The sequence below is a fragment of the Eptatretus burgeri genome, chromosome 13, assembly GCF_056783735.1.
Source record: "Eptatretus burgeri isolate ZD-2024b chromosome 13, Ebu_testis_v1, whole genome shotgun sequence".
Taxonomy (NCBI): domain Eukaryota; kingdom Metazoa; phylum Chordata; class Myxini; order Myxiniformes; family Myxinidae; genus Eptatretus; species Eptatretus burgeri.
Genome location: NC_140973.1, coordinates 13364798 through 13391506, shown reverse-complemented (window position 1 = coordinate 13391506; position 26709 = coordinate 13364798). Strand labels below are relative to the sequence as shown.

The 26709-nt window shown below is 43.2% G+C and overlaps 2 protein-coding genes across 13 annotated transcripts in view; one reads left to right on the top strand and one right to left on the bottom strand.

The window, feature by feature from the left end:
• LOC147013875 (serine/threonine-protein kinase D3-like) overlaps positions 1–18491 on the top strand; it is a 74233-nt gene extending 55742 nt beyond the window's left edge. For all 3 annotated transcript variants that reach the window (XM_085851178.1, XM_085851177.1, XM_085851175.1), the window contains exons 11-18: positions 1382–1434; positions 1539–1611; positions 3084–3190; positions 15583–15744; positions 15853–15951; positions 16693–16960; positions 17349–17434; positions 17706–18491. In XM_085851178.1, the coding sequence (XP_085707304.1) occupies positions 1382–1434; positions 1539–1611; positions 3084–3190; positions 15583–15744; positions 15853–15951; positions 16693–16960; positions 17349–17434; positions 17706–18014 (1157 nt within the window). In that variant the 3' untranslated portion in view covers positions 18015–18491. The remainder of the gene's footprint in view (positions 1–1381; positions 1435–1538; positions 1612–3083; positions 3191–15582; positions 15745–15852; positions 15952–16692; positions 16961–17348; positions 17435–17705) is intronic.
• NDUFAF7 (NADH:ubiquinone oxidoreductase complex assembly factor 7) overlaps positions 18180–26709 on the bottom strand; it is a 35093-nt gene continuing 26563 nt past the window's right edge. For 9 of the 10 annotated variants that reach the window (XM_085851182.1, XM_085851181.1, XM_085851179.1 and 6 more), the window contains 3 exons: positions 25475–25648; positions 21218–21268; positions 18180–19578 (listed from right to left, as the gene is read on the bottom strand). In XM_085851182.1, the coding sequence (XP_085707308.1) occupies positions 19375–19578; positions 21218–21268; positions 25475–25648 (429 nt within the window). In that variant the 3' untranslated portion in view covers positions 18180–19374. The remainder of the gene's footprint in view (positions 19579–21217; positions 21269–25474; positions 25649–26709) is intronic. The other variant, XM_085851180.1, reaches the window with a different exon arrangement.

Genomic DNA, 26709 nt, shown 5'->3' with positions numbered 1-26709 from the left:
ATTCTGTTGATGCAATCACATGAAATCACCAAGGTGTAAAAATTTGGGCATTGCTCAGCTCTGGATCATATAATGCAAATTTAAGCTCGAATGACATCGGGCAACTTGTTGAAGTGTGGGGCTGGTGGTGACGCTGCCAGATGGCAGACGTTGGTCTCCAGTTGATGCTCTATTTATTCTTAACACCCATCCATCCATCCCTTTGAAATCGAATATTGGTGACTGATAGCTGAGAGTAATGCTTGTTCAGTCACAGGAAACACCAGGTGACAGGGTAATACAATTTCACCAGGGGGAGCCAGTCATTGCTGGCATCTTGTAAACTCTCGAAATAATTGCCCAATGTTACTCCACCTTAAAGCAACTGAAGCTAAAATGTAATCATAGCAACCAGAATCACAAATAACCTAACTGTTGGCAACTACATTGGCTAATATCAAGATCATAACATTGCTTGAGATTAATTAGTCTCGCCCCGAAGTGGTTGCTCGGCTCTTGCAACGTGTGTGTGTGTGTGTGTGTGTGTGTGTGTGTGTGTGTGTGTGTGTGTGTGTGTGTGTGTGTGTGTGTGTGTGTGTGTGTGTGTGTGTGTGTGTGTGTGTGTGTGTGTGTGTGTATAGCTCTAGGCTATAACCATTTGAGCTTTTGTTATCAACTTTCCATGGAGTATTCAGGGTGATTATGATGATGTCATCGGTGAAGTGGTATTCTCGTCATAATTGGTTGAATCGAAATCCTTATCCCGAAAAAAAATCTGAAACTTCATATATCTGTTATACGACACGTGAGTGAAGAATTAAATTTATGACATCATTGGTCATGTGGTTTGGCAGCCATATGGAATTGAAAATTAAAAGGTTTAAAAAAAAAAAAATAAATAAAAAACCTCCTCCAGAACCGCTTAACAGATCGATGCGAAACTTCATACATATGATCGACGAGCCACGGAAAATATAATTTGAATTTTTTTTTCACATTCACCTTCAATAACGCAATTTAGCTTTAATGTGCTCAAAAGTGGTTAAATATCCTAATAATCAATCAACAAAACTAGAGATAAGAGTGATGTGGGAATATGGGCCATAATAGTAGACTGTTCAGTTAATGATGGTATTTTAGTTCAGAATGAGGGTGCAAGACAAGACTATGCATTCTACGAGTACCATTCTTAGTTAAGCTGGAAATTCATTGTGATGTTAAACTTTTTTATATCACAACATAAGTTAAATGACGTTTGTGTTTGCCATGAGAAACACAAGTCAATAGTTGTTGATTATGAAGCCTCACGCAGAGGAAACTTGGAAAACTCACAAATTTGTTTCGAACATTCCATGTTTGTACGCAAAAAGAACAATGGAAGAGTACGTGTGTTTGTGTGCAGAACATGCATCTGTCAGCATCTCCGTATCAAACTACGACATTGAAGAGAATGCCGTGAGTTACTCTTCGTGAAAGTTTCTTTATAACCGTAGTACTGAACTTCATGTCATATCATGCATACTGACGTACTGCAACTCCTCTTTCCCTTACAATCCAAGGACATCAGCACAATTTATCAGATATTTCCCGACGAGGTGCTGGGATCAGGACAGTTTGGCATCGTGTATGGAGGTACAAAATTGGAATTTCATATCTAGATTACGTATTAATTGCAAATTTTAATCCCCACCGCACCTACTCCCACTCTTCCCTTAGACTTTCTATTTTACTCCAATGTCCCAACTTCTACATAACTCTACTATCCTCTCCCCATAATTTTCTTGGGTTATGTTACCTCATTTGACCCCATCCCCTCATCCTAATGAATACATAATATGACAAGAGCAAATTGGATGGTGTGCCATCTCAACTGCCCACACTTCCACCCAAAAGAAAAGTTGAAAGATGGGGAAAAAAGTTCCACCAGGAATGACCCAATATCAAATTTTGAGTTTAAAATTTTCCTGTTTTGACTCCTGTGACCCTAAGTCCCCATCCATGAACCCGGGGGTCAAATCCAAAAATCGTTGCATATTTCATACGTTCCCTCGATGTTGATTGCATATACAAGTTTCATTAGAAAATGTTTAAAATGTGCCTGTAATTGCATTTTTTGCCTTTTGACCTTTAGACCCCACCCCAGGGGTGGGGCCATAAATGACCGTGCTTGCACCTTCTTGCAATGTCGTGATCATAACTACCAAGTTTGGTGAATTTCTGCACAACCGTTTAGGAGAGGATAGCATGACGGACAGACAGACAGACAGACGGAGCCAATTACAATATCCATGTGCAAAAAGTGTGGGGATAAAAAAATGGCTCCTTACGATAAGCATTATGCTTATTGCTTTGGATTCTTTTCCAAACAGCATGGTGGTCGTATGGCCGCTTAGCTGCCGGGGTAGCTATCATTTCTTGAGGCGTGACTGTGTCGCTGATGCAGTGCACACACTGGTACTGGTACTCATTTTGCCGACCTCGGAAGGATGATGGGCCGAGTCAACCCCCTGATGTATTAATTCAGCAGCAGACAGGGCTTGAACTCAGGACCCTAGGATCCCCAGCCGCCACCCTAACCGCACCAGGCTTTCCAAACAGCATGTTTTTTTTTTCCTCCAGGATAACCACCATGTTGCATTCAAATGTTGTGTTGAAATACATAACATGGGCACATGATGCATTCCAAATTTGTGCAAAAAAATAAAAAAAGGCAATAAGCCGGTTATCTCATGAGCCAATTATGCCATTTTCAATATTGCATGCTTTATTGCCCGAATTCAAAAGAAACAACCGATACGAGTTGCCGAGACAGATTATTTCTCTGTAGTGCATGGCGATGCTGAATTCACCATTCCTGGAACTCTCAAAAATATCTATTTATCAAGTTCACAAATGTGAGGGAATATTTGTTCACTCAGACTCCTTTGTACATAATGGTAGAACCAGCCACCCTCCCCCCCCACTAGGCACCACCTTCCCCACTGTGTATACATAACAAAAAGATGCCTCCAAAGAACTCAGTAAATGCACAACCCCCCCCCCCCCTTCTCCTCCTCTCGTGCGAGACTTTTAAACAAGTGCTTTGCATGATATCTTCCATACAGGGAAGCACAGGAAAAGCGGACGGGATGTGGCTATTAAAGTAATAGACAAGCTACGGTTTCCAACCAAGCAGGAAAATCAGCTCAGAAATGAAGTCTCAATCCTACAAGTGAGTATAGCCACGTGTTTTCAGTTTGTTTTACATGAATTCAATGGGGAAATGACAAAGTAATGAGAAGCACTCACTCTAAACAACTAAAATTAAAAATAAAATAAAAAAATCTGAAACCGACACACAAAGTCCCCATAATTGAAAATTTCCTTATGAGATTACCAACATCAGCACCTACATACAAGGGAACAATGTAACAACCAGATCCCACGATTATCTCAGAATCCTCGCATGGATACACATTTATGAACTCGTGGTACGGTAACCGGTCTGGTCTGTCCAGCTCGCACATAATCATAGCATGGGAACCTTTTCCTTAAAAGTAATACCTGTTCTTTTCTTGTGCAAGTTTCTTTGTATATATAAAAACAATTTAATTAGTGTAGCCTACTGGACAAGCTGTGCCTGTAGTTTGCATTTCCCAGTCAGGCAACACATTATTTTGTGGAATAGGTTGGCACCGAAACAGGGTTGGCAAGAGGTAGCATCCAAATAGATCACCGCTTGAACAGCATGCGATCAGTTTTCTTTTGCAAATCCAAACAAGGCCATCAGTTTATGGGCAGCACTTGCCAACAAACAGTTCGTAATGCCAAAGGAAACCGTTTTTATACGATGCCAAAACTCAGTGTGATGTGGACTGCTTATGCTCATTCGCATTGTACTTGAACATTTTCTGGACACATGGTTTCCCCCCTCCCTCGGAACATGGTCAAGCAAACTGGCTCAACGTTTGGGCAGATATGAAGTGATATACTTGAATCGAGCACAATGCATGTTTGAAATGAGCATGCACCCCTTTCTTCTACGGAAAACAACTTTCGATAAGTTGTGCCGCTTGGGGCAGTCCTCAAGATTTTTTTTTTTGTGGAAGCATGCATAATTTTACAAGCAAGCAGTGCAAATGAAATGCTTTCAATTTAATTGAGCATTCACTCTACAACATTACAAAGCATTATCATGAGAATCACAATGCACTCAGCTTTTACATATTCATATGTAGCACTGTATGCATATATTTCAACAACAACCGAGACATGCCAAAGTTTTTCAGTCTGCTCTTGCCATGGAAAGAACGCGAACAGGATGAAGCAGTCACAACATACACACGTTTTATAGACACAGAGAAATAAGATAAATTCTCATTTCTTGATACAGGAGGCACCCAGTGCGATCAGAAAAAGGATCACAACAATTATTTAAAGAAATATGTAGGGATGGTTTTACATGATAATTTATTGTGACCATCCCTGAATTGTTTACATACTTTTTGCCATACTATCCCTTCATCATTTTAAAATGTTATTTATTTATTTTTTTTTAAAACTTGTTTCTGTACTTTTTTAGCCCCTGTTGGACTTAGTTCGAAATGGGGGCTTATGGATTTGGTCTCGATTTTCGTGTCTGAGAGTGCGTGCGTCCGCAACCATATCTCGGACATGTATGGACCGATTTTATTCATACTGGGCACAAAGACAACAAATGATGGTATATATATATATATATATATATATATATATATATATATATATATATATATATATATATATATATATATATATATATATATATATATATATATATATATATATATGCACACAATTATGTTTCACGATGCGATAAAAGATGGTCGACTGGTGGCCATTTTAGGTGTAAAAATCCGATGTTGAAAACTTCCTCAACCATTTCTTGGACAAGCATTTACCAACGCTGTTCAAACTTGGCTCACAGATAAAGAATGGTGGCTTACATATGCATGTCAGTGTTTTTTTTTCACGATCAGGTCCAAGATGGCCGACTGGCAGCCATTTTTGTTACTTAAACGTACCCCCAACCATTTCTCCGACGTACATGGTCTGATTTTGTTCAATCTTGGCACAAGCACAGGACACAATGGCATACACTTGGACCTAACTATATTTTGCAATCTGATCAAAGATGGCGGACAGGTAGACTGGCGGCCATTTTAGTTGTACATGAATATGGGCTAGCTCTAATTCCGTCCAGCAAAATGACTAAAACAATGGGGGCTGACATATTATGTCTTTACATTTTTATTCACCAAATTTATTTGATTCCTCTCGCACTTCAATGACTAAAAGTCGATGACAAACTGCATGGCTGCATGTGTGTGTGAGCTTTACGGATATAATTAGTCCCTGCACTCTGTGAACTTGCTCTCATGCATGCTATAATTATAGTATTTATACGATAACTAGCACTTTACCCACCCTCCCAGTGGGTGGAGTTTGTGCATTATCTATCTATAATTCCAGCAATCTCTGTGTGTGTGTCTGTCTGTTTGGCTGTCTGTCTGCGACCGCAGTTTCTCGACGACTTCCGGTCTGATCTCATTGAAACTTGCCAGGAATATTGCCGGGGCCCCGCGGATGTGCCTTTTCGAGGTTTGATATCGATCGGACGAGCAGTTCCCAAGTTACAGCCATTTATCTGTCAACCAATGACAAGACACGGTGCTATGACATCACGAATGACGTCACAATTAATGGTAATTTATTTATTTATTTTTGCACGATTGACGGTCCGATCTGATTGAAACTTGCCAGAAATATTGCCGGGGCCCCGCGGATGTGCCTTTAAGGTTTGATATTAATCGGACGAGCAGTTCCCAAGTTACGGCCATTTATCTGTCGACCAATGACAGGACAAGGTGCTATGACATCACAATTAATGCTTATTTTTTAATTTTTTATTATTTCTTTAGCATGATTGAAACTTGCCAGGAATATTGCTGGGGACCCGCAGATGTGCCTTTGAGGTTTGAGAGAGAGAGAGAGAGAGAGAGAGAAAGAGAGAGAGAGAGAGAGAGAGAGAGAGAGAGAGAGAGAGAGAGAGAGAGAGAGAGAGAGAGAGAGAGAGAGAGAGAGAGAGAGAGAGAGAGAGAGAGAGAGAGAGAGAGAGAGAGAAGAGAGAAGAGAGAAGAGAGAAGAGAGAAGAGAGAAGAGAGAAGAGAGAAGAGAGAAGAGAGAAGAGAGAAGAGAGAAGAGAGAGACTGAGAGAGAGGCTGCACATACTGGCACTCACCTACAGGCACGCACCTACGGGCCCATACTAGTTTACTAAATGAAAGGTCATTGATAGCAAATGAAAGGTCTGAAAGGTGTAAAGGTCAAATTGAAAGGTTCAGACATGATTGTAGTCCAATACTATGCAATAAAATTGACAGTCCAGTGTGCGTCTTGGCATCAAGATTAGTGACATGTGGTGGGCAGGGTGACATGAGATGAGGGCATGGGCATGAGATGTGGTGGGCTGTTTATATCTAATATATAAAGCTCGTTCTAACCACTCACACACTTGCTCTCTGATAGAAATGTTTAGTGCATTGAAGTTGTGGTAGAAACCTGAAATTTCACATATTGATGCAACTCACAGCCAATGTACCAGAGAAAATGTCACAAAAACCATCACAAAACGTCTAGGAACAAAAAATATCTGCGAAAAAAACGTCGGCCGGTGCAGACTCGCTCTGCTCACTGCAGGTCATGTGATCCAAGACAATGGAGCTTGCAAGATTAGTTAATACATGCCTCTTCCACCCCATATTTTATAACCTTTGGGACATTTACATATAAAACTCTAAAATAAAAAAAACTCATTCCAATCACAGATTTTTGAATTTCTTGTAATTTAGTTGTTTGCAGAATGCAACCACAATCCACTTCATTAGATACATAAAGCTTATATTTATTACGTTTGCATGTAGGATGTCTCCGAGTAGTGCTTGCAGTGTGTAAGCTGCCCCACCCCGAATATATATATATATATATATATATATATATATATATACATATATACTAGTGCATGCCCGTATGTGCATGCCCGTACGTGCGGAAAAAAGAAAAATCAAACGAAGAAGAATTGTGACGTCAATTGTGATGTCATAGCACCGTGTCCTGTCATTGGTTTGGCAAATAAATGGCCATAACTTGGGAAACACTTGTCCAATTAATATAAATCTTAGAAAATGGACATTCTCAGGTCCCCAGCAATATACCTGGCAAGTTTCAATTAGATCGGACCAGTGGTTGTCGAGAAACAGCGGTCACAGACAGACACAGAGATTGCTGGAATTATAGATAGATAAATAAATGGCCGCAGCAACGTGTCCTATCATTGGTTTGTTAAATAAATGGCCATAACTTGGGAAACACTTGGGAAACAGCTGAAACGGATGAAGAACGATATTAAACCTTGAAAAGGCACATACTCAGGTCCCCAGCGTCAATTGACGTCATATCAAACGAAGAAGAGTTGTGACGTCAAAGCACCGTGTCCTGTCATTGGTTGGTAAATAAATGGCCATAACCTGGGAACCACTTGTCCGATTAATATCAAACCTTGAAAAGGCACATACTCAGGTCCCCAGAAATATACCTGGCAAGTTTCAATTAGATCGGAGCAGTGGTTGTCGAGAAACAGTGGTCACAGACAGAAACAGAGATTGCTGGAATTATATACACTAGTGCGGGCCCGTACGTGCGTGGCCGTACGTGCAAAAAAAAAAGAAAAAAAAAAGAAGAATTGTGACGTCAATCATGACGTCAGAGCACAGTGTCCTGTCATTGGTTTGGTAAATAAATGGCCATAACTTGGGAACCACTTGTCCGATTAATATCAAACCTTGAAAAGGTACATACTCGGGTCCCCAGCAATATACCTGGCAAGTGTCAATTACATCAGACCAGTGGTTATCGAGAAACAGCAGTCACACACACACACACACACACTTCTGCAATTATAGATAGACTAGTGCGGGCCCATAGATGCGGGCCCGTAGGAGCGTGCCCGTACGTGCGTGGCCTCCAGGCTTAAACGGATGAAGAAGAACGATATCAAACTTGAAAAGGCACATACTCAGATCCCCAGTGTCAATTGTGACGTCATATCAAACGAAGAAGAAGAATTGTGCCGTGAAGCGTGGAAAAAAAATATAAATAAAAGAATTGTGACGTCAATCATGATGTCATAGCACTGTGTCCTGTCATTGGCCATAACTTGGGAACCACTTGTCCAATTAATATAAATCTTTGAAAAGGGACATTCTCAGGTCCCCAGGTCCCCATGGTTGATAAATAAAAGGCCGTTACTTGGGAACCGCTTGTCCGAGTAATATCAAACCTTGAAAAGGCACATTCTCAGGTCCTCAGCAATATTCCTGGCAAGTTTCAATTAGATCGGACCAATGGTTGTCGAGAAATAGCGGTCGCAGACACACATACAGACAGACAGACACACACATAGAGATTGCTGGAATTATAGATACTAGTGCGGGCCCGTACGTGGAAAAAAAAACAAAAAAAAATTTTAAAACTCAAACTGCGTGCCAGAAACAACAACCACACAGGCCGTTCCTTCGCTCTCGAGTGCCCGCACGTGCAAAAAAAAAAAAAAAAATTGTGACGTCAATCGTGATGTCATAGCACCGTGTCCTGTCATTGGTTGGCAAATAAATAGCCGTAAGTTGGGAACCACTTGTCCGATTAATATCAAACCTTGAAAAGGCACATACTCTGGTCCCCAGCAATATTCATGGCAAGTTTTAATGAGATTGGACCAGTGGTTGTCGAGAAACAGCGGTCGCAGACACACGCACACACAGCTGGAATTGTGTGTGTGTGTGTGTGTGTGTGTGTGTGTGTGTGTGTGTGTGTGTGTATATATATATATATATATATATATATATATATATATATATATATATATATATATATATATATATATATATATATATATATATATATATATATATAAACATATTAGATTGTATACATATACACAGTGGAGTTATGGACATAGTTCCTTCATTTGTGTGCACCCATTCTGAGACTTCTATGGTAATAAATTACCACATGCACACAACGCGAAAAGTGGGGTAAAGCAATTTGCTTATGTCCGTCCGTCCATCTGTCTTATCTGTTTATGATCAAGGAACAACTTATTTAAATCGAGCGTTATATTTTGAATACGAATGGGAACATGAATAGGTCGACAAGTCTGCCGTTTTACTGGACATTGGCTTTGAATTTGTCCCGATCGCATATGCGCAGTGAGAAGTAAGATAAATTATTTTAGTTTGCCTGCGTGGCAGAGTCAAACAAAATATAAAATCATTCCAAAAAGGAAACAATGTTTTGTTTTTTAAGGACGTTACAAAGGACACAACCACAGACACAAATAATTTATGTTATGTGTTAAATAAGGTGGTGTAATGGACACTTGGTCAAACTCAGAATGAATTTATTTATACACCTTTCAACCTCTTTAAACCTTTATTTAAAATGAATTATACACTTGAAGACTGTGGAACACAAATCATCTTCATCATCCAAGAACGTTCAGTTTTGTAGTATTTCAATTGAAACTAGAAGGGTAATCGGTAGAGCACATACCTCCACCCCGTAATGCTTGATCCACAAGAACATATCGGGCCCAATACATTTTTGAAATGTCATGCTATACAGGACTATAATGTTTTTGGCCCCATCTCTCAATGAAGAATCACTTTAAAGATTAAATAATTCTCGAATGCAGATCCGGATCCGGATCTTCACCAAAATTGAATCGGTTTGTCCTTGGGACACACCCAACCTGTCCAAGTTTCATCCGACTCAGTCCACAACTTTTTGAGATATCGTGCTATATATATTAGTTTAGCCCTATCACTCAATGGTGAAGAATCACTTTTGAAATTCTATGGTAGTCGGATCTGGATCCAGATCTTCACCAAAATCGAATCAGTTCATCTTCGTCACACTCCGAACCTGTGTACAAAATTTCATCCGGATTTGTCCACAACTTTTTGAGATATCCTGTACACAGACAGACAAACAAGAAGACGTCGTGCAGAGCACGATACTTGCAAAATCCAGAAAACAAATTTGACCTCAAAAATAATTGCTGGTTGAATTAAATGACCAAACATGCAACTCCTCTTCAAATTTCATGTGAATTGGAAGAAAATTGACAATTTTCGAATTTTGGCATTTGTTGACCTTTCTGCCTATGTGGGCCTCCAAAATAATTGGTGGTTGAATTCAGTGATCTGAAATACAAATCCTTTTCAAATTTCAAGACAGCTTCAGGTTCTGGGTTTGGAGCGTCAGCAGGTCTCTATTGGGGCTCTCTGCTGACTTTCTCAAAGTTAAGTTTCTGGTCGTTATTTGTCCCGTTTTAACTGTATATTTTCTCACCTACATGTTACTGTGTGTTCTGAGTTTGGTTTTGTTTCAAAAATCGTGCTATTTTGTCAGTTTTCGTCGACCTTGTCCTCCCAGGTTCCTTGAGGCCTACCCATCCTCCCCCTCTTAGTGTGTGATCCTTTTTATTTGTATTCTCTCCCTATTACCTTCAATTCCTATTTCCCCCTCTTTCCCAACGTCCCCCATCCCTCCCAATCCAAACACTCTGTCTCTTGTCTTAAATCCAAAACAAAACAAAACAAAACAAAACAAAACAACCAAACAAAAAAATACCTTTCTCCCTGCATGCGCATGAGTCCTGATCCTTCTTCCTCTTCCTCTTCTTCTACTTCTTCCTCCTGCCGACACACCATCTTTATTCCACTTAAGCTGACCCACTCTCGCCATTACCTTCACGATTTCTTCCAACAACCTTCCATTCACGAATCTCACCTATTCTTCAAAAATACATCAAAAATTAATTATCTTCCTTGGTATCCTTTCAATCTATACACCTCCTGCCACCACGTGTCTCTCCACTCTGTTCCTGATATGTTTCATCGACCCAGCAGCTTCACTCTGCGTTTACAGTTCCAAATTCACCACACACCTCCACGTTTTTACTTCAACCTTCCCTTTTCCGAATGTTTCGCAATCTTTATTTAAAATAAATAAATTCACTCTTGATAATACACCTCCCATAGCCACGTGCTTCTTCTGAAACCAAGTGATGTTTCCACCACCTGCGTTTACCGGTCCACATTCACCTTTCACCTCACGATTTTTTTCTACAACCTTTTCATTAGATCAACTGATGAAATTTCTCTCAAACAATAATAATAATAATAATAATAATAATAATAATGATAATAATAATAATAACGATCTCTTATAATGCTTCATCTTCTATTCCTCTTTCACACGTGTGGTACTCATTACTGTCATAATGCACTTGTCTTCTTCCATTTTAACAGACTGCTCTCAATTCGACCTCTCCTTCATACCCTGCCTATAAAAATCCAACTGTTACATCGTTTCTTCTCTCCATTCTCTTAATTCGCCTTCATTGCATCCATCAAGAATTGTGTTAAATCACATCTCTGACCTAAAACTGAAAAAAACCCAATTTGCTATGAATTTTCACTTTCCATCAACCATTCTTTTTTTCCAATTTCAGTGCCAACTCACCCCCCTCACTCCTCACTCTCAAAGCAACCATCACACTCTTCTCCCTCTCACCATTCTCAAAAACTCCCCCCTCACCTTTCTCCCTCAACTCTGCCCTCTCACCCTTCTCCCACCATTCATCCCCCTCACTCATCCTTCTCAAAGTTGCCCCCCTCCAATCCACAAAGCTGCCTCCTTCCCTGCCCTTTCACCTCCATCTCATCACTCCACCTCCTCAAATCCTCAACTGCCTTCTGCCCCCTCTCTTGCCCCTCCCCCTCTCCACCAGCACCACAGATCCTTATCTCCTCCTCATCCTGCCCCCTCCCCGAGCTATTCTGCAATCCCCCACACTCTTTTAACAACCCTCCTTATCTCCCCCCCTCCCCACTTGTCCTACCCTCTCCCTCCCCTCCCCTGCACCCAAAGCCTCCTCCCCTACCTCTTCATTAAAAGTGAGGACCTCACATATCTGGGGCCTTCGCTCAAACCTTTCAGATCTTTCCATACAGGTTGCCACTGACAAACCAGACATAATCTGTTGAACAGAAACTTTCCTCTCCCAAGACGTGTCTGACTCCAAAGTATCTCTCCCTGGTTACTCCCTCCTCTGGGATGACATAACTGAGCTTCATCCTGGTGGAGGAGTTGCTCTCTTCATCAAAGACTCTATTCCTCACTCTCCATGCACTGCCCTCAGTCCCCCACACCCCCAGGAATACCTCTGGCTACGGCTTCCCCTCCACTCCCACCTCATGTTTATATGTGCACTGTACCGTCCACCAAACAGTGATGACTCCATTTACACCTCACTATCCGAAAACAAGGACCAACTTCTGTCTCCTCATCCAAACTCTCTCTTCCTCTTATGTGGTGACTTCAATTGTCATCATGCCAGGTGGCGAGGTGTGGGTTCCTCTCTCACCTGTCATGGCACCTCAGCAAAAGCTTTCTGCGACTCATTGGGACTGACTCAATCGGTCAACTTCCTGACCCAGATCTCAACCAATGGTACTCCATCTCTTCTGGATCTGATTTTGACAAATTTCCCTGACAATATCTGCTGCTCTTCCTCCGCTCCAATCGGTTCTTCTGACCACGTACTGTTCAAAGTGGACATCTCTCTGGCTGTTATCAGAGAACCACCGCACCACCGTCGAGTCTGGCATTTCACTCAAGCCGAATGGCAGGGTCTCCAAGCAGCCATCAAACTTCTCGACTGGTCTCCCATCGCTACTTTCTCAAACATCCACTCATCCTGGGAATTTTTTCAAAAAACTTGTTCTCCCTCATGCACAGATTTATCCCCTCTCGTCTTCAGTTGTCCTCCCCTTCCTCCCACCCTTGGTTCACTGAAGCTTGTGGCGAGGCAGTTGTCCTGAAACAACTTGCCTTTGCCTCATGGAAATCAAACCCAACTGAGGGTCATCTCAGTTCCTTCCATAAAGCCTGGAACAAGTGTATATTTTCCCTCAGGAGGGCCAGAAAACATCTTTCTAAGATCAAGTCTGAACTCTCAAACCTCTCTCCCTCCTCAAAATCCTGGTGGCATCTAATCAAATCTGTTTCTGGTGTATGTTCCCCCTCCATCTCCTCCCTTACCTCAAATGGTCACACTGCTGATACCGTACGTGAAAAGGCTGAATGCCTAAACTCGGTGTTTGCAGCTAAATATTGTATCCAAAACCCATTGCTTTCTGTACCCACCTTACCCAGTTGCACCCAACTGTCCTTGGAAATCAGCAAACATTACTGACCTGCATAAAAAGGTGCAAAAACAGATCCCTGCAATGACAGACCAATCAGCCTTCTCCCAATCATCAGCAAGGTTATGGAATCCATCATCGCTTCAGACAATAAATCCTTCCTCTTCTCCAATGGCCTGATTTCCGATCATCAATTTGGTTTCAGACCAGGTCACTCTACCCTGGATATGCTGCTTCTGCTCTCTCAACAATGGATGGAGGTCCTCAATGCCGGACTTGAAATCCGAGCCGTATCCTTGGATATATCATGTGCGTTTGACATGGTCTGGCACCCTGCCCTGCTTACCAAACTCTCTTCCTATGGTATCCAAGGCCATCTCCACTCATGGCTCCCAGACTTCCTCTCCTGTCACAGTCAACGTGTGGCCACCAATGGAGTTCTGTCATCGCCTCTTCCTGTCCAGGCTGGAGTTCCTCAAGGCAGTGTTCTGGGCCCTGTTCTTTTTCTGGTTTTCATCTATAATCTCTCCGACTCTCTGGAAAATCCTCTTTATCTCTTTGCTGATGACTCCACCCTCTGCCGTACCATCGGTCATCCTTCAGACCGGCAAGCAGCAGCAGCTTCTTCGCTCTCTGCAGATCTGGATAAAATCACAAACTGTCCAACAAGTGGAACATGTCTTTCAATCCGGACAAATCTCACACTCTCACTATGTCTCTCGGAAACGACTGTTTTGAACCCCCTCCCCATCTATTTTCTCAACAATCCTCTGGAAGAAATCCTTTCTTTCAAGCTTCTGGGTCTCACGATCTGCCATGATCTTTCCTGGGAAAGCCACATTTCCAACCTGGCCTCCAAAGCCAGTCGCCGACTGGGAATCCTCCATCGTGCAAAGTTCTTCCTCGGCCCACCTGAGCTCCTGACCACATACAAAGCTTTTGTATGCAGCCTGATTTAGTACTGCTCTCCCTCCGGGCTGGTGCTCCTGCCTCCCACCTTTCTCGGCTTCACGCTGTAGAAACCAAGGCATTTCGGATCATCGGCATCTCCCACGTTGAGGCTGAGTCTTTGGGCTTCTCACTCTTTCACTGCAGGCAGGTCAGTGGTCTTTCTGTCTTCTACCGTCTCATCTGTCTCGCACCCCCCCCCCTGCTCTGTCTGCGATTTGTACCCACCATATTTCCGCAGGGTGCTCAAGGTCCACCAACAACCCCCTTCTGGTGAAACTACCAAAATCACGAATCACTGCTCACCTTCACTCTTTCATTCCTCTTTTTCCCGCCTTTGGAATAAACTCCCTCACTCTGTTCAATCCCATTCTTCCCTCCAGGCCATCAAAACAGCTGTTCACCACCACCTCTTATCACCCCCCATCCAAATCCTCGATCTTTTCTACCCTTGACAATCCACCCGAAACACACCTCCTTCAAATTTCCTGCTTTACTTCCTGAAAGTCGCTGTAATATCCATCTTGTATTCCGCATGTTCCCCATCCCATCCCTCTCCCTTCCACAGATCTCCTAATGTCTCTGTTCCCCACTGTTTTGTCCTTCCCACTCCCACCCCTCTTGTCTCGTGCCCCCATTGCTGTTTGTTGTGTGTTAGCTCTCATCTCCCTCTGTTCGTCTCCCTGTCTTGACCTTCGGCGCTGATGTTGGTGTCTCGGTCTCTCTCTCTCTCTCTCTCTCTCTCTCTCTCTCTCTCTCTCTCTCTCTCTCTCTCTCTCTCTCTCTCTCTCTCTCTCTCTGTCTCTGTCTCTCTCTCTCTCTCTCTCTCTCTCTCTCTCTCTCTCTCTCTATCTCTCTCTATCTCTCTGTCTCTCTCTCTCTCTCTCTCTCTCTCTCTCTCTCTCTCTCTCTCTCTCTCTCTCTCGTTCCTTTTGTCCTGTTGCATCCTCATCCAATCAGTGTACTCATACTGGCTCTTCCACAAGCCTCAACAATGTATACAAAAAGAAGATAAAAGCGAAGATATTTACAAGGTGCTCCATTCCATACATTTCATCATTTACTCGACCCGTTTGATTCAATGAAGAGAGATCTCGGCTCAATGAGTATTGGCACAGAGTGGGAAATGAAAATGTACATGAGGTCCTCAAATGTTTGATGGTCACGACATGATTAAATTAAATAATTCGCGATTGGTCAGACCCATATTTGCAGCAGAATAGCAACATTTTAATGGGATGCTGGAAGTAGCATGTTGATGAATGAGTGTCAATAAGAAAGGCCTATTTAAATGATTAAAAAGAAACCCCCGAGCTTTATATTACCCCTTAAGGTGAGGATGACATGATCATTGACTGTGCTGCAGAACCTGCACCATCAGGGTGTCGTCAACCTGGAATGCATGTTCGAGACACCTGAGAAAGTCTTTGTGGTCATGGAAAAGCTCCATGGAGATATGCTCGAGATGATACTTTCAAGTGAGAGCGGCCGGCTCCCCGAGCGTATTACGAAGTTTCTGATTGCACAGGTATCAGATGATCCAAGAACTCTGTTTATTTCAACCGTAACCAAATTATGCACAATCTTATTTGTTAATAAAAACTGCAGTTGTTCAACTATTTATCCATCTCAACAGATTTTAATCGCATTGCAACACCTACATTTCAAGAATATTGTTCATTGCGATTTGAAACCCGAAAACGTCTTGCTGGCCTCCCCGGACCCTTTTCCACAGGTTAGTCTTGCAATACAATGAAAACTTTTTTTTTTTCAACTTACATTATTGTAAGGCTCAAGTCATGTGTACACATTACTTGCAAAAGAAAGACGGCAGGACAGGTCAGGGTGCATTTGGACCGGCAGGATATGCAAACTTGCCTCTAAGCTGTCTCAAGTTTGGGTTTGAATCTTGAGCAAGCTCTACACTGTCATCCTGGTATTTCACAGGCAGAGTGTCAACCTGGTGAGTGATTCGTCCCTCAAATGGATGTGAAACGGGAATTTCGTCTCCTGGCATTAATTGGTGGATGTTAAAAATCCCACGGTGTCCTTCGCGAGGAGTAGGCGAGCTATCGCCGGAACCCAGAACAAATTGCAAATTCCCGCTCTAACCTCAGTCGGACGTCAGGCCTGGCCAGCCGGTTCGTGAAGTGAGAGACTTGGGCCAAGTTTCTCCTGGCCAACCCCACAAGAACACAGGAATAATTGTGGCCGTTAAAGAAGACATCAGTGTTTATTTACATGTATGACAATAACACGAGTCAACAATGGTCAAGCCAACTTAGTGTATGGGATTTTAATTGAGGATCCCCACATCAGGAGTTATGTGCTCAGATTGGAATGCCAAATAGGCTAAACACTAAAATAAATGAATGATTGGTTTTTTATGTTATTGTAAGTCAAAAATAATTGGAGGTCCTTGAAAGTATTTTTTTTTCCCCCCATAAATTCTCTGTTTTGGGGTCCGCATTACCAGGTGAAACTCTGCGATTTCGGATACGCGCGAATCATTGGGGAGAAGTCCTTCCGGCGTTCGCTTGTAGGTACACCAGCATACCTAGCACCTGAAGTGCTGTGCAACAAGGGCTACAACCGATCGCTGGACATGTGGTCGGTGGGTGTGGTGATGTACGTGAGTCTGAGTGGAACGTTCCCCTTCAACGAGGATGAAGACATTACGGAACAGATCCACAACGCTGCCTTCATGTACCCCCAACATCCCTGGAACGACATCAGCGCAGAGGGTACGCCGGTACAACCGTTAGTCAACTCCTGTAATCTTTCAACAAACAATCACCACATTAATCACGGAATGGCTCATTGTGGGTGAATTATGATTTTTAGCAATTCCCAGCCATGATAATATGTAAAGGGAGATTATTTCAAAAGCAACTCAGTTAAAATTTTAAAAAACCCCAAAAAAACAACCTCCATTTAGACATTAACGTCGCTCAGAATCACTAAAAAAAAAACATAATTATATACATGTTATACTCCCCCTCCATTTTCCTTCCTTATTATTTTTCTCAATTAAACTTCCCTGTGCATACATAAAAGTTAAATGACCCCTTACACAGTACACCTTTGACCATATAGACAATATGCCTTTCACCTGTTTTGTTCACCACACAGCCACTGACCTCATCACGAATCTGCTGCAAGTGAAGATCAGGAAGCGCTACAGCGTTGCGAAGTCCCTCAATCATCCCTGGCTCCAGGTGGGGAGGGAAACTAAACCGAATATCAGGTGGAAACATGTACAATGCTGGCCGCGCTTTGTTTAGTGAATGTACAAATTCTATTCATGACAACAAATCCAGGTGCAGAGCAAAGTGCAATAATGAATGCTTTGGTGAAACAAAGGAGTGCAAGATCTTATTTGTTCACATCCTTTGGGCAACCCATCCCCGTCCCCTATCCCCCAAACCTCCCAAACCCGAGCCTCAGAAGTTTGTCATTCAGGAAATCATATGATAATCTCCACCACAGGACTACCAAACATGGCTGGACTTGCGAGAGCTGGAACACTGCGTGAACGAACGCTTCATCACCCACGAAAGCGACGATGGCCGGTGGCAGCAGTACGCAGCCGAGTGCGCGTTACCTTACCCGGCCCATCTCTTCGGTGTGCCCGGAGGTAACCAAGACGACCACAATCTTTCCTCGACACGTGAGAATCAAGGCGATCAATGGGGTCTGAAACCTGAAAACTCCTGCAGTTCTTTAGAAAGCGTGGATTGTGATGTTAAGCAGCTGAGCGATCGAGTGAACACAATGCCGAGCCATTTTGCAAAGTAGAAACCATGTTGTGAAACTCAGATCACCAGATGAAACGGTCGCGTTGCACAGCCTCCGCACCCCCATTCTTGGCAATTGAAGAAATCCCCGAAATTCCCAAGGCAGTCATTCCGACCCGGCCTTATACCAGTGACACTCGCACACAAATGAATAAACGGAAGCAGCTCTGTGCACAGAATTTATTTAATTTTATTTTTAAACAAAGAAAAAACAGTCAATCCATCCATATGTGCCATTTGCGATGCGACGACCGACGATGAATGAACAATTACGACAGAAGTGACCTATACAATTCTTTCCTCGTTTTTCGTTCTTTGAAAATCACTTTTTCTTACCTTTATTTTGCACTTATTCGTGACGGTCTCACTGCATTCTTCACCTTCAAACGTTAACAAAACTAAAAAGCACTAATAATGACAATGAGTTTGTTTTAATTTACATAACAGTGTTGTTAAAATAAAAAGTATTTCTTAAGACTGTCTCTGCATCAAGACTGATTTAAAAAAAAAACAAAACAAAAACCCAGGTACGCTGCAAATGGTTCACACGGCCTGCGTATCATCGAAAACGTTTCACATCAAGAAGATTAAAACACCTTCACTTCCTGTTCAGCAGAGGACAGATTTTATTCCTCACAAATAGGAACCGGGTCTCGTCAATGACTCGTTTTATCGGTCCGTCTTGTTTTTTTTTTGTGAAATATTTTTTTATCACGGATCAAAACACACAAAGTGTGAACATGACACTGACCTGACGATCAGGTTTATAAGTGCCAGGTGTACCGGCAGGATGGCCGAGAGGTACGTACTCTCGGCTCGAAGCTGTACAGCCTGGGCTGGAATCCCGACCCAGCTATAAACTGTCATCCTGGTGTTTCACAGGCAGGGTGATTCATCAATGTGTGTGTCGTCCCTCGGACGGATGTTGAACTGGAGGTGCCGTCTGCCAGCATTCGTTGGTGGACGTTAAAGATCACACGTTCGCGAAGAGTAGGCAAGCGATCGCCGGCACTTGAACAAATTACAAATTCCTGCCATGACTACTGTTGGGAAAGCAACAACAAACCACCCAGGATAATGCTTGCTAAGGAAGCTGCTTCGACGTCACTGACGGCTCTGTGAACAGTACGGTACATCGGAGAGAAATAACTTTGTTATGGAAATGCACTTTACCTCAATATGTGGTGGTAATTGCAAATATTATTTCAGGGTGAAGTATCAGAGTGCATCAAAAACACAGCCATTTCCATTTTGCTTAATATACAGGTTGGAGTGGGCAAGCCTTTTGTTCATGAAATATTGTTTAAAAATAAAAAATAAAAATAAAAAAAGACAAAGCATTCCAGGCAGACGCTTGCCTTTTACAAAGGCAGTGCAGTGAAACCTGCAACAGGCAGTGTTTTTATTTTCTGCCCCCCATCAATCTCAAGGTCCAACATGCGTTTGTGGGGTAGAAGGGCAAAGAACTTGAATCGTTCACCCATCTGGTCGAGGCTCATGAGCATGGAGTAGCCAGCTTCGTGCCGCTTTCTCAAAGCATCGTCTTGCGTACCTCTTTGCAACGTCTGTATGAAAACAGCAAAACACAAGCAACGCACCCTCGTGAATGATTGTTGCCAGTGCTAACCTTCCCTTACAAGCTTCACGAGGTAATGTGGACACCAGTTTAACAAAATCTCAAGAATGCAGCTTCACAATTCAAATCACACCCCAGCAATTCGCACCGTTCACGGTAGCAAATGATGAGAGAGAGCACGGACATGGCACACTCGCATTTGGGCTGAATCGTATCGGTGCGATTCCAAGCACATCTATAAATGTCATCCTGGTGCTTCAAATACAAGGCGTTGGTTGCATCGATGAGTGTGCTGTCCTTCGGAGGGATACGCTAACCTTCTATCTGCTAATATTATCTTGTGCACGTTGAAGATTCTGCAGTACCTTTGAAAATGAGTTGGCAAAACACGATAGTACTCGACCAAATTCTTAATTCCTGGCTACTGTAAATTCACACCATTGGTGCCCTAATGCTATCAAGAGGTGTATGTATGTGATAAGAATTAACAGTAGAGCTGGCAGGATATCCGAGAGATATGGACACTCACCTCTGAACTGTCTTGCCTGGGTTTGAATCTCGGCCCACTTATTTTAAACTGCCATCCTGGTGTTTTGCATAAAGGGCCAAACATCAGTGTGTTTGCCGTCCATCGGACGGACGTTAAGCCGAGCGTCCTGTCTCCCAACATTAAATATCCAAAGGTGTCCTTTACCAAGAGTAGGTGAGCTACAGCGGGCACCCTGGCCAAATTCCAAATTCCTGCTCTAACCTACTAGGGGTACTGCATCAACAGCATAGCCACACATCCAACAAATGAAGCAACCAGCAGCCATGTACTGCATACGAAATAAAAGGAAACCAACAGCAGCACACTGTTGGAGCTGGCAATTACAAAGATCATTACCTTGCAAGATGAGACCCAGCAGTGGACAACTCAATTGTGCACAGTTGGGGTCAGCAGCATCAAAAACAACGAAACAAAGTTAGACTTTTAACATTTGAACGGGCAATAATAAAGTCACAATAAATTTCTGCTCCCTCACTTCCATTTATGCATTATCTTCCAGAGTTGGACACCCAAGAGATAACTAACTCTTCTAAACATATCTTGATTTCTCCACCATCTTATTGATGGTACCTGCAAATAGCACAGGCATTTACAAGGTGAGTATAAATCAATAAAAAAAAACAAATACAGTTGGCTAGTTTGTAGCAGTAAAAAAAGAAGAACACAATGTCTGAAAATTATTTCTTGGAAATAATCTTCCATCCTATCACTGCCCAACAACAGACTCAGCGATCATGACAACAAGCTGCATCCTCATGATAAGCACACTCAATGAGCATGGCATGGAAAAACTTGGACAAGGACTTCTGCAAAATGCAACAAGCAAGAAAAAACAGACAACATCTACATATTAGATGTGCAGAATTTTTCGTGGCAGAACATTCGACCTAAAAATGTGCGACAACAAAAATAAAGGTTAATGAAGTTGTGTGTGTGTGTGTGTGTATATATATATATATATATATATATATATATATATATATATATATATATATATATATATATACATATATATATATATATAGCTTTTTCGAACCACTGACTCACTCACTCACTGACTGATATTAAAGATCGGTACCTTCTGGGTGACATAGAAAGCTGAAATGTTGCGTGCCGATGAATATTGAAGCTGGTACACCAGAAAAAAATCACAGAATCATCAGACAACATCCATGAATGAAAATATAAAAATGCAGGTGAGCGACCCGATACAATGGGGAAGCATGGTTCGTATACTTACACAATGTTTAAGCACACCCCGCTAGTGTGTGTGTGTGTGTGTGTGTGTGTGTGTGTGTGTGTGTGTGTGTGTGTGTGTGTGTGTGTGTGTGTGTGTGTGTGTGTGTGTGTGTGTGTGTGTGTGTGTGTGTATGTATATTTTCTACATATATATTCACACATATAATACATATGCAGTACATATGCATACATTCCAAGCCCAACTTGTACGTGTGATCTCAACACTCAATTGTACGTGTAATCTCAACACTCAACATTTGTTTGGGTTGCACCATGGAGTAAGCAGTTCTTCAAATGCATTTTGAAACCAGCCAATCTTCTATCTTGAATTCATAAACCATCCGATTTCTGCTTTTGTTTGTTTGTTTGTATTTTCCTTTGCGACCATAGTCTTACGCAAGGCGCATGACCAAGCGGCGTATGAGGTTGAGGACTGCAAAATCAATTATACCCTTTGTTCAAAATTATTGTTAATGCCATAAATTGTGTTGTGAAGATTTGAATACATCATCTATACAAGATGAAGTAGTTAATAAAGAAAAAACTTGCATAACTCGAATGACACGCATTGAGCACATGCTCACACATTCATTCTGAACAAGAATACCATCGTTAAGTGATGGGCCATTGTTATAGAGTTTTGTATCGATTGGACAAGCAGTTGCAGAGGAAACCATTTTTAAAGCAAAAATATTGTTGTGGGGCGGGGGTCGGGTGAGGAGATCACCGGGGGGGGGGGGAACTATCTCGGGCTTCCACTAGACTCCCCGGAATCGCAGACCATCGCAGACGGATAACTCTGTGACGCGGCGGGTCGCAAATAGACTGTGAATGCCAATAGCTCAACCACGTGACCTAGGGTCCCCCGCCTATGGGTTAACCGGGTTACCTAATTAATCACATGACCTAATTACCTGTGGACACGCCCTCGGTACGCCTTGTCCGAACCGGATCACTTTTCCGGATCAGATGGAGCCGAGGGACACTGCCAAGGACGTACCAGCTAAAAGCAACGGATTGTTGGGAATAAAGTCCTGGCTAGGTTAGGAAACGGACCATGCTGGATCAATGAAAGAAAAGACAAAAATGAGCTGGGAACATTTCTACTCATAATTTATTTACAGGCAGGCGAGGAAAGAAATGTGGCACAATTAATGTAGTTTATTGCTGTGTGTAAGTAGAGATAGGAAGAAAAGTGTGGTACGACAATAATACAAGCAATTTACGAAAGCAGACACAGAGCAGAGTTATTCCGATATAATTCTTCTCCACTCTTAACTTAAGCGAGGACAGGCGCCATGACACAGGCGCCATGACACACACACACACACACACACACACACACACACACACACACACACACACACACACACACACACACACACACACACACACACACACACACACACACACACACACACACACACACACACACACACCGATGAAGAAGAGTTAATGAGAAGAAAGAGGAGAGGAGATGAGGCTAACGGTTTCTCAATACCTTGCATGATTGACCGACTGCACCACCAATAAGTTTGGGGGGGGGGAATGCTGCTGGGCAATACCTCCCTGACAGCTGGCTAATCGTCTCCCGCTTTGTGCGCTGAGCGTCGACCCAGAGAATGGGTTGCGACCGTCCGTGAAGGAAGGACTTTGGGCGGAGTCAGAAGGCAGTGCGTGGAGAAAGGCGGAGTCAAAAGCGAGTGGGCATAGTGGCAGACAAGATCAGGTGGGTGGGTGGATGGGTGGGGTCAGCGGCATGTCGGTGAAGAAGGGCGGAGTCAGAAGCGAGCTGGTAAAGAAAGGCGGAGTGAGCAGGCGAATAGGCGGATTGTCGATCCCTGGCCAGACAGAGAGCAGATAGATCGAACGGCCCCGCGACCTATCCTTTTTATAGATCTTGTGGTGCAGGGTGGGGGCAACAACCCGAAGCGATGTGTCGGCACCCAAATCGTGCACTCTGGTTGGGCCCCGGCCAGCACACGGCCCAGCCATGATTGTCGGAAGCGGCTCCACTTTACATCCGGCAAGATGATTACAAGCTGTGGAATCATCTCGCTCTGAACACCGTGACATGAATCGCCCTGCACCGAACGCCTGGCCTGTGCCCGAGACTGGCGGTCAGCGCCGGTCAATGCGCTGCCTGTCTGGAAGCCATGCGGCTCAAGCCATACAGCACACCTCTGCCTGGCAGCAGTCTCGGCGGGCGGAGAGGCGAGAGGATGTTTGCCATCTGCGGGAGACACCCGTGGCCGCGGTGGTCAGCGAAGACCGACGGTAAGATGCTATTGTAAACCTATGCGCAGACCTGAACAAGATGTGTGCCATTCGTGCCCTGATCTGTGTACGATAATAAATTACCTCGGGGCTGCACGTGGGTCTGTCGCCATTGAGCATGCGGTGATTTATCAAAAGCGGTGGTGTGCACGGTGCCAGCCCTGATCTTTGTCAGGAATTGAAGCAAAAGATTGAATACAATTATTAGATGTAGACTTGGGTTGAAAAGAGTATTGATATAAGTATTAGATGGAGATTCGGATTGGAAAAGAAGATAGATTTCATTATTAGACTCAGAAATGGGTTGAAAAGAGTGCGCGTGTGCGTACTGTAAGTTGTTAGCATTTGGTGTGTTGTTTTTCTATGGCTGGCCTTCGCGAGCACCCATTCTCACAGCAAAGGGGGCCGCCACAGTTTTCTACAGGTGGGTGTCTGATGCAGCACCTGCTGGCCTTCGCGAGGACCCCTTCTTACAGTGAAGGGCGCAGCCCTGGCTTTTACAGGCGGCCGCGGCTTGGATTTACCTCAGGAATAGAGAGAAAGAATAGGAATGAAGTTAGAGTTATAATCAGACCAAACTATGAGATTCACACAACACACTTGTCCCGTTTGTCCCATTAGACAAGGAAGGAAGGGACTATCTGTATATATATATATTCATGAAATAACTGTCTGGGGACCACTGCATGATGGATGCCGTTGCATTGGAGGGATGCGGTTCCCAGAACCGCAACAATATATAGATGCGGTCGGACACGGACACGGACACGGACACGGACACACACCAATAGTCTCACATCCCCTTCGGGGTGAGTAATTACGAATCATATATGCACTATCCAACTCAACATCCTTTCCCCTCCTCTTCTTCTTTCCCTCACACACGACCCCGTCTCCAGTATGCATAGCCTGAAAGTTATTAACGAGACACCATTGCAGCGGTATTTTCAAAGGGCACAACTACGCTGGCAGTCACAGGACTGCCGACTACCAATTTGTGGTTCATGCTTTTCCAACTACCACCTTACACCTTCGTATGTGCATTTAAATGAAATGGCTTATGATGATGTTCTGTTCCATGTTCCATTATTGTTGTTTAAGATTTTTTTTTTTTTTTTAAACATGAGCAAATGATAAGCATGCAATGTTTAAAAACAGAGAACAAAGGCAAATAAAAACAGTATTTGCATTTATACATATTTCAAGGTCTAATCCGGTGTTATGTTTGGTTGGTCGGATAGCCGAAATGCACGCACGATCACCTCTGAGCTGTCAAGCCACTCTGAGCCTGGGTTTGAATCCCGACCCAGCTATAAACTGTCATCCTGGTGTTTCATCGAGTGTGTGCCGTCTCTCAGATGGGCATTAAACTGGGCGTCCCGTCTGGCAGCATATGGTGGATGTTAAAGATCCCACGGTGTGTTTTTTTTCCACGAAGAGGAGGCAAGCTATCACCATTCTGCCCAAATTCCAACTTCCTGCCCTGACCTGCAAAGGAAAACCACCTAGCGCAATCCTCGCCGTGAGGCTGCTTCGGTATCACTGAAACAGCCTTCGGGTAGAGTAGCAGAGTTAGTTTAATATCATGTCAACGAAAGGGAGTTTTGGTAACTGCCAGATCGAAAGTTAAACAAACAAATAAAAGATATTCTGGAAGGGGAAGTTCATGCAATGCTGGTCAACTTTTCACAGTTGACAGCTTCGACCTCATCCCAAGTTTCCGTGAGAGCAGGAAGAATCTCTGAGCTTCCCGGATCAGAGGGCACGCGTATATGCTCTTCACTTGCATAGGCAAAAATAATAATTAAATACAAGGCACCTGTAGACGACGGTTGATGCCCATGTTCTGCAGAAAGGTGCGCTGTGCCAACGGCCCCAAGCATGTGACACGCTCTGCACACGCCTCGGAAAGGTATGCGAAGTCCACATCAGCGGTCAGGTCTGCCAAGCCAGGTGCTGTCAGCACATTTTGGGGATGGTGCCGTCGAAACGCCTACAGAGGGCAAAGAAAACGGCGTTGTTTACAGCAACTCGTTGCTCGGTTGTTTTTTCGATTCATGGTATAAATCATAAACACTTGAGAAATCATTTTCACATCACAATTATTCTGACCTTTGGAGGTTTGGTCGCGGAAGATTATTGACCCAAGTCTTTCACGAACTGGACAGCCAGCCTGACGTTCAGCTAAGTAGCCGAGAGCAGGAATTTGCAATTATTTGTTTTGCGTGCTCGCGATAACTTGCATACGCTCCACGGACGATGATGCGGTTGGTGCATTGGGGGGGGGGGTCTTTAACATCCACCAACTAATGCTGACAGATGGAGCTCCCAGTTTAACGAACGTTCAGCTGAGGGATGACGCACGCACTGATGAAACCACCCTGCTTAAGAAGCACCGGGTTGACAGTTTACAGCTGGGCCGAGATTCAAACTCAGGCTGAAAGAAAATCCATGAATACACTTCAAACTCTACACCCAAAGCAAAAATCTGGACCAGATGAGAAAATAATTTTTTAGCGTGTGGTGCATCAGATCATCCCGAAATATGGATAACTGTGGTCATTCAGTTAAACATGCATCGGGTGAGTCACAAAAATGTACTGAAATTAAAAAAATTTATTTCATAAAAATTTTAGTAGGTAGAAATGTAAAATATAGTGAATTTGTTAGGGTTAGCATTCAGATCTGCAGCTGTGTAATGTTTAGAGCATCTACTCTGGGAGGTCGGTGGTTCAAACCCTGGCCGAGTCAAACCAAACACTTAAAACGGTACGTGCTGCCTTCTTGCTCGACGCTCAGAATTTAAAACATTAAGAATATGGACAATCCCCATAGGTTGGAATCCATGGGGAGGAGGAAATTCCTCTTGAAAAATTACCCTGCTGAGTGCCATTGGTGTGGCATCGCAGGTACCCAGAGTGTCCCAGGAAGTGACGGCACTTTCTGTAATGTCATGCATGTTCGTCTGTACGTGTGTGTGCGTGTGTGTGCGCGCGCGCGCGCTCCACTGAGAGGCTTAAATGATGTATTAAAAATATAAATATATTTTGGTTT